This window comes from Salvelinus alpinus, chromosome 4, assembly GCF_045679555.1.
Source record: "Salvelinus alpinus chromosome 4, SLU_Salpinus.1, whole genome shotgun sequence".
Lineage (NCBI taxonomy): Eukaryota > Metazoa > Chordata > Actinopteri > Salmoniformes > Salmonidae > Salvelinus > Salvelinus alpinus.
Genome location: NC_092089.1, coordinates 22,706,860 through 22,715,902, shown reverse-complemented (window position 1 = coordinate 22,715,902; position 9,043 = coordinate 22,706,860). Strand labels below are relative to the sequence as shown.

The following is a 9,043-nucleotide window of genomic DNA, read 5'->3' as shown; positions in this document are numbered from 1 at the left end:
GTGACAGACCACTCTGTGACAGACCACCGTGTGACAGCAGCACTGAATGTTCTTCTGAAAATATCTAACAAGTAACATATCGTTGTGTGGGACATTTTTGGAAAGTGAACCCAGATTCTTCCACTGTGTTTACCTCTGTGTTCTCTCAGTGGTTCCAAACTCCCCCCTACCTCCCCCTGTCTACCCCCCCCCCCCCTCCCCAGTGTTCACCCACCCAGGCCCAGCCCACCTCAGCCAGCATGGACAGGGGGAGGTAGAGATAGTGGAACTTCCTCTGCAGGGGCTGGTCTTGAGTGCTTTACCAGATGTTTCCTGATCCCCTCTCCCCCCCTCTCTCTCTCGCCCTCACTCTCTCCCTGTCTCTCCCCCTCTCTCTACCTCCCTCCCTCCCTCTCTTCCTTCCTTCCTTCCGTCCCTCCCCCTCTCTTTCCCCCCTTCTCTCCCCTCCCTCCCTCTCTCCCCTCCCTCCTTCCCCAGCAGTGAAATGGAAGGGAAGGAGGGAGTAGCAGTCAGTCTCTCTCTCCCTCTGGATCTAAGCATATAGAACATAGGCACCTGGAGTCCTTGCTGCTTCACAGCCCTCTCTATCCCTCTATTTCTGCATCTGCAGGCCAACCAGAGAGCCAGCCGGAGCTGTTGTTGATGCTTCTACAGGGATCTGCTTTGGCTTAGTGAGAGGAGGCCGTAACTCACCTGCGCTCACAGACACACACACACAGACAAACAGCCAGACAGACACACACTCAAGGTTGCCCGGCCCATCCGCCTCACACACACCTTTGGAGTGCACTGTGAGAGAGGAGGAGAGGAGTACACCGTGCTGGTTCTACTCTATAGTAATGTCGTGGGACTGTGGCCTGAAGTACATGTTCTCTGTGTCCCCGGCGCTGCAGCCGGGGGGTGTGTGTGCCCTGCACGACAAGGAGGACCTGTCCCGTCTGGAGATGGTCCAGAGACTGGCCAAGGACGGATGCCGCTTCCTCCAGAACCACAACAACAGCAGCAAGGCCGCCCCGGAGAGGACAGCAGAGGTGAGAGACAACGTCACGCTGCATTCACAGAATATTAACACTGTGACAGAGCTAGAGAAATCATCACACTCTCAAACACTGTGACAGAGTTAGTCTAGAGAAATCACCAAACACTCAAACAGTGACAGAGTTAGTCTAGAGAAATCACCAGACACTTAAACACTGTGACAGAGTTGTTCTAGAGAAATCACCAGACACTCAAACACTGTGACAGAGTTAGTCTAGAGAAATCACCAGACACTCAAACACTGTGACAGAGTTAGTCTAGAGAAATCACCAGACACTTAAACACTGTGACAGAGCTAGAGAAATCACCAGACACTTAAACACTGTGACAGAGTTGGTCTAGAGAAATCACCAGACACTCAAACACTGTGACAGAGTTAGTCTAGAGAAATCACCAGACACTCAAACACTGTGACAGAGCTAGAGAAATCATCACACTCTCAAACACTGTGACAGAGTTGGTCTAGAGAAATCACCAGACACTTAAACACTGTGACAGAGTTAGTCTAGAGAAATCACCAGACACTTAAACACTGTGACAGAGTTAGTCTAGAGAAATCACCAGACACTTAAACACTGTGACAGAGCTAGAGAAATCACCAGACACTTAAACACTGTGACAGAGTTGGTCTAGAGAAATCACCAGACACTTAAACACTGTGACAGAGTTGGTCTAGAGAAATCACCAGACACTTAAACACTGTGACAGAGTTAGTCTAGAGAAATCACCAGACACTTAAACACTGTGACAGAGTTAGTCTAGAGAAATCACCAGACACTTAAACACTGTGACAGAGTTAGTCTAGAGAAATCACCAGACACTTAAACACTGTGACAGAGCTAGAGAAATCACCAGACACTTAAACACTGTGACAGAGTTGGTCTAGAGAAATCACCAGACACTTAAACACTGTGACAGAGTTAGTCTAGAGAAATCACCAGACACTTAAACACTGTGACAGAGTTAGTCTAGAGAAATCACCAGACACTTAAACACTGTGACAGAGTTAGTCTAGAGAAATCACCAGACACTTAAACACTGTGACAGAGTTAGTCTAGAGAAATCACCAGACACTTAAACACTGCACTCTTAGAAAAAGGGTTCCAAAAGGGTTCCTTGCGGAGGGATAGGGTTCTACCAAGAACCGTTTTGATCAGAAGAACCCTTTTGGAAAACCAGTGTTCTTAGTAAGGCAAACGGTTCTACCTAGAACCTTTAACATCCTAAGAAGCGTTTTTGGAAGAAAGGGTTCTTTGGAAGGCAAGTAGGGTTTTACATAGAACCATAATGACTATTTCCCAGCTCTACTGCAGGGAGATTTTCAGATGTTTGGTTTTACTGTAATATCTGTGTTTTGCGTGTACATTTATTCATTTGGATTAACTTTATGCTACACAATGATAAATAACATATCCTTTCTGTTGGATTTATTGCACCCGTAACTGAGATGGTTGTTCCAGTTAGATGATTGAGGTAGCCTCAGTATTCAATCTTCCCTACCCTGGCACTCATTCTGAATACAGGTTGTAGGTGATTAACAATGTTGGATATCCTAACACTGGCTGGATTCCAGTAGGAATTACATATCACTTTGCAAGCCCGCATAATGTGACTTACAGGCCTGATGTGGCCTGTAAACCAGGAGATTCCTAACACCACTGTGTTAGGATATAACTAGGCCTTCAAATAAAGGCCTTATGATATATGTTATGTATTGTCAAAAATAATAAAATTGGCTGGTGGAACCATTTATTGAGGATTCTAGGAAGAACCGTCCAAAGATAAAAGGGTTCTCTGCAGAATCCTTCATAAACGGTTCTAAGCAGAACCCTTCATAGAGGATTCTACCCGGCACTAAGAAGGGTTCCCATATGGGGACAAACCAAAGAACCCTGTATGGTTGTATTTAGCAGCTTTTTCTCCAAGAGTGTTCTGTATGACTGAACGAGGGGGAATGAAAAGTGATGTGTGTACTGTAGCAAAACTAGTTATCAGTTTGAACAATACACAAAAGTGTGTGTTTTATGATTGTGAGCCGTCCTGAGATGACACATGCACATCATTCAACAAGTAATTCAGTCAGTGCATCCAGTTCATGTGACTGAAAGTAAAAGCATGTGGGGACAATATGTTTTGGAGAGTGGGTAATCCTCATACAGCAGTTGTGACTATTGGCTTTGTTACTACTGTAATTCAACAGTGTCGGAGATGAAAGCACAATCTTAATGAAGAAATATAGTCCCATTTTATCTCACGCTAAATTGCACAAAGCATTATTTTAACAGTACAGTATCAGCTGCCTCAGAGTGGGTGCATCAATATGTCTCTATTTCAAATGATACTCTTATCTTGTATTCTAATTGTATCTATCCCAATTAGCATACTATTATCTAACACACACAGTCCCACTACATTAGATACCATGTCTGACATTCTCTAACACACAGTCCCACTACATTAGGTGTCTGACATTCTCTAACACACAGTCCCACTACATTAGATGTCTGACATTCTCTAACACACAGTCCCACTACATTAAATACCATGTCTGACATTCTCTAACACACAGTCCACCTACATTAGATGTCTGACATTCTCTAACACACAGTCCCACTACATTAGATGTCTATCATTCTCTAACACACAGTCCACCTACATTCGATGTCTGACATTCTCTAACACACAGTCCCACTACAATAGATGTCTGACATTCTCTAACACACAGTCCCACTACATTAGACGTCTGACATTCTCTAACACACAGTCCCACTACATTAGACGTCTGACATTCTCTAACACACAGTCCCACTACATTAGACGTCTGACATTCTCTAACACACAGTCCCACTACATTAGACGTCTGACATTCTCTAACACACAGTCCCACTACATTAGATGTCTGACATTCTCTAACACACAGTCCCACTACATTAGACGTCTGACATTCTCTAACACACAGTCCACCTACATTAGATGTCTGACATTCTCTAACACACAGTCCCACTACATTAGATGTCTGACATTCTCTAACACACAGTCCCACTACATTAGATGTCTGACATTCTCTAACACACAGTCCCACTACATTAAATACATTAGATGTCTGACATTCTCTAACACACAGTCCCACTACATTAGATACATTAGATGTCTGACATTCTCTAACACACAGTCCCACTACATTAGGTGTCTGACATTCTCTAACACACAGTCCCACTACATTAGATGTCTATCATTCTCTAACACACAGTCCCACTACATTAGATGTCTGACATTCTCTAACACACAGTCCCACTACATTAGATGTCTGACATTCTCTAACACACAGTCCCACTACATTAGATGTCTGACATTCTCTAACACACAGTCCACCTACATTAGATGTCTGACATTCTCTAACACACAGTCCACCTACATTAGATGTCTGACATTCTCTAACACACAGTCCACCTACATTCGATGTCTGACATTCTCTAACACACAGTCCCACTACATTAGATGTCTATCATTCTCTAACACACAGTCCCACTACATTAGATGTCTGACATTCTCTAACACACAGTCCCACTACATTAGGTGTCTGACATTCTCTAACACACAGTCCACCTACATTAGATGTCTGACATTCTCTAACACACAGTCCCACTACAATAGATGTCTGACATTCTCTAACACACATTCCCACTACATTAGATGTCTGACATTCTCTAACACACAGTCCCACTACATTAGATGTCTGACATTCTCTAACACACAGTCCCACTACAATAGATGTCTGACATTCTCTAACAAACAGTCCCACTACAATAGATACATTAGATGTCTGACATTCTCTAACACACAGTCCCACTACATTAGGTGTCTGACATTCTCTAACACACAGTCCCACTACAATAGATACATTAGATGTTTGACATTCTATAACACACAGTCCCACTACATTAGATGTCTGACATTCTCTAACACACAGTCCCACTACATTAGATACATTAGATGTTTGACATTCTATAACACACAGTCCCACTACAATAGATGTCTGACATTCTCTAACAAACAGTCCCACTACAATAGATACATTAGACGTCTGACATTCTCTAACACACAGTCCCACTACATTAGATGTCTGACATTCTCTAACACACAGTCCCACTACATTAGATGTCTGACATTCTGTAACACACAGTCCCACTACATTAGATGTCTGACATTCTCTAACACACAGTCCCACTACATTAGATACATTAGACGTCTGACATTCTCTAACACACAGTCCCACTACATTAGATGTCTGACATTCTCTAACACACAGTCCCACTACATTAGATACATTAGATGTCTGACATTCTCTAACACACAGTCCCACTACATTAGGTGTCTGACATTCTCTAACACACAGTCCCACTACATTAGATGTCTGACATTCTCTAACACACAGTCCCACTACATTAGATGTCTATCATTCTCTAACACACAGTCCCACTACATTAGATGTCTGACATTCTCTAACACACAGTCCCACTACATTAGATGTCTGACATTCTCTAACACACAGTCCCACTACATTAGATGTCTGACATTCTCTAACACACAGTCCCACTACATTAGATACATTAGACGTCTGACATTCTCTAACACACAGTCCCACTACATTAGATGTCTGACATTCTCTAACACACAGTCCCACTACATTAGATGTCTGACATTCTCTAACACACAGTCCCACTACATTAGATGTCTGACATTCTCTAACACACAGTCCCACTACATTAGATGTCTGACATTCTCTAACACACAGTCCCACTACATTAGATACATTAGATGTCTGACATTCTCTAACACACAGTCCCACTACATTAGATGTCTGACATTCTCTAACACACAGTCCCACTACATTAGATGTCTGACATTCTCTAACACACAGTCCCACTACATTAGATGTCTGACATTCTCTAACAAACAGTCCCACTACATTACATACATTAGATGTCTGACTCTGGGGCATACAGTTCCTGTGTGTGCTTGTATACGTATGTGTGTTGCATGTGTGTGTTGCATGAGTGTATGCTGTACTGTGTGTTGATTCATAATGCTTATAAGCACCACTCCCTCTAGAGCACCACTCTCTCTAGAGCACCACTCCCTCTATAAGCACCACTCTCTCTAGAGCACCACTCCCTCTATAAGGACCACTCTCTCTAGAGCACCTCTCCCGCTATAAGCACCACTCTCTCTAGAGCACCACTCCCTTTATTAACACCACTCCCTCTATAAGCACAACTCCCTCTATAAGCACAACTCCCTCTAGAGTACCACTCCCTCTATAAACACCACTCCCTCTAGAGCACCACTCCTTCTAGAGCACCACTCCCTCTCGAGCACCACTCCCTCTAGAGCACCACTCCCTCTAGAGCACCACTCCCTCTAGAGCACCACTCCCTCTAGAGCACCACTCCCTCTAGAGCACCACTCCCTCTAGATCACCTCTCCCTCTATAAGCACCACTCTCTAGATCACCACTCCCTCTAGAGTACCACTCCCTCTATAAGCACCCCTCCCTCTAGAGCACCACTCCCTCTATAAGCATCACTCCCTCTATAAGGACCACTTCCTCTAGAGCACCACTCCCTCTATAAGCACCACTCCCTCTATAAGCACCACTCCTTCTAGAGCACCACTCCCTCTATAAGCACCACTCCCTCTATAAGCACCACTCCCTCTATAAGCACCACTCCTTCTAGAGCACCACTCCCTCTAGATCACCACTCATTCTAGAGCACCACTCCCTCTAGAGCACCACTCCCTCTAGAGCACCACTCCCTCTAGATCACCACTCCCTCTAGAGCACCACTCCCTCTATAAGCACCACTCCCTCTATAAGCACCACTCCATCTAGAGCACCACTCCCTCTAGATCACCACTCATTCTAGAGCACCACTCCCTCTAGAGCACCACTCCCTTTAGAGCACCACTCCCTCTAGATCACCACTCCCTCTAGAGCACCACTCCCTCTAGAGCACCACTCCCTCTATAAGCACCACTCCCTCTAGATCACCACTCATTCTAGAGCACCACTCCCTCTATAAGCACCACTCCCTCTATAAGCACCACTCCCTCTAGAGCACCACTCCCTCTAGATCACCACTCCCTCTAGAGCACCACTCCCTCTAGAGCACCACTCCCTCTATAAGCACCACTCCCTCTAGATCACCACTCATTCTAGAGCACCACTCCCTCTATAAGCACCACTCCCTCTATAAGCACCACTCCTTCTAGAGCACCACTCCCTCTAGATCACCACTCCCTCTAGAGCACCACTCCCTCTAGAGCACCACTCCCTCTATAAGCACCACTCCCTCTAGATCACCACTCATTCTAGAGCACCACTCCCTCTATAAGCACCACTCCCTCTATAAGCACCACTCCTTCTAGAGCACCACTCCTTCTAGAGCACCACTCCCTCTAGATCACCACTCCCTCTAGATCACCACTCCCTCTAGATCACCACTCCCTCTAGAGCACCACTCCCTCTAGATCACCACTCCCTCTAGAGCACCACTCCCTCTAGAGCACCACTCCCTCTATAAGCACCACTCCATCTAGAGCACCACTCCCTCTAGATCACCACTCCCTCTAGAGCACCACTCCCTCTAGAGCACCACTTAATCTAGATCACCCTATCTAGAGCACCACTCCCTCTATAAGCATCTCCAGGAACAGGGTTGGAGTGGAAACCTCCAGGAGGGCATCTCCAGGAACAGGGTAGGAGTGGAAAGCTCCAGGAGGGCATCTCCAGGAACAGGGTAGGAGTGGAAAGCTCCAGGAGGGCATCTCCAGGAACAGGGTTGGAGAACCCTGCCCTAGTGAACCAAGCCTATTGCCTGCCCACTCACTTGTTATTCTGAGAACTAGAAGGATCTAGAGAGGAGCATTATTAAGTCCTACGTAAGACCCTATTCAGTTACCTTGGAATACACCTACTGTAAGAGCTATATGGCAAATGATTGACAAACATTCTAGCTAGCTACTGTGACTGCCTTATTAACCTGTTAAAAACAAATGAGATGCATTTCGTTCCTAACTACCGTATACTTAGAACCACCATAACGTCAATACCGTTAACGGAATCCAATCTGTGCTTTATCAGTGTTATTGGGTGGTTAAGAGCGCTCACTCAATGTTGTGTCAAGATCCAACAGCCTATTAGAACGCTTGAGAGGAGGTGGTGTCCTGATTGGCTAGCTCGGTGTAGGGTGAAGTTGCCCCTAGATGCTGATCTTAGGAAAATGTAGCATTTTGCCCACTAATGGTGAAGGTCAGGCCTGGTGGAGGGAGGCTGATCCTAGGTCTGTACCTAGAACCACCCTGGAGCGCTGAGTCCACGATGGCCTCAGTTGTTCCCTTCCTGCCTGGCCAGCTGTGTCTCTATCTGTGCAGCAGAACGGCACAGCAACAATGGCAGGAAGAGCTGACGCAAGTTCCACAGGCCCCTGGCTGGCCCCACCGTGGGCTGGCCCCACCGTGGGCTGTCCCCTCAGTCTCCCCACCATGCCAAGACATTGTGTTGGTTTCAGGGTGGATTTCAATGCTGCAGGTCCCTGACCTTTTCTCCAAAACACTGGGGTTGAGTCCCAAACTGCACCTTTTTCCCTATATAGTGCACTACGATTGACCAGAGCCCTATGGACCCTGGTCAAAGTACTGTAGGTCACTATATAGGGATCCATTTGGGACGCAGCCTGGAGCAGGGTTGGTTACTGTAGCCCTGCTTGTCATAATTCACCACAATGAACGTGACTCTACTGTACACCGTAGCATGGCCTTAAATGCCATCTTAGATGTGATAACAACATCTCCTTGTCGTTGTGTGTTCTTTCAGTAAATGTCACCTTCTTTGTCAGTAGGGCGAACTCTTCTACGTCAAGTGGGTGTCTCAAGTAGGGCTCAAACCTATTTCATTCTCAAGCTTTTGAATAAAGCCCACATCACAAGAAAGGAGAACACGCTT

At 45.6% G+C, this 9,043-nt stretch overlaps 1 protein-coding gene across 1 annotated transcript in view; it reads left to right on the top strand.

The window, feature by feature from the left end:
- The first annotated feature begins 517 nt into the window (after nucleotides 1–517).
- Nucleotides 518–9,043, top strand: part of LOC139573058 (rap guanine nucleotide exchange factor 5-like) — a 70,246-nt gene continuing 61,720 nt past the window's right edge. The window contains exon 1 of the mRNA XM_071396068.1: nucleotides 518–1,031. Coding sequence (XP_071252169.1) covers nucleotides 840–1,031 — 192 coding nt within the window. The 5' untranslated portion in view covers nucleotides 518–839. The remainder of the gene's footprint in view (nucleotides 1,032–9,043) is intronic.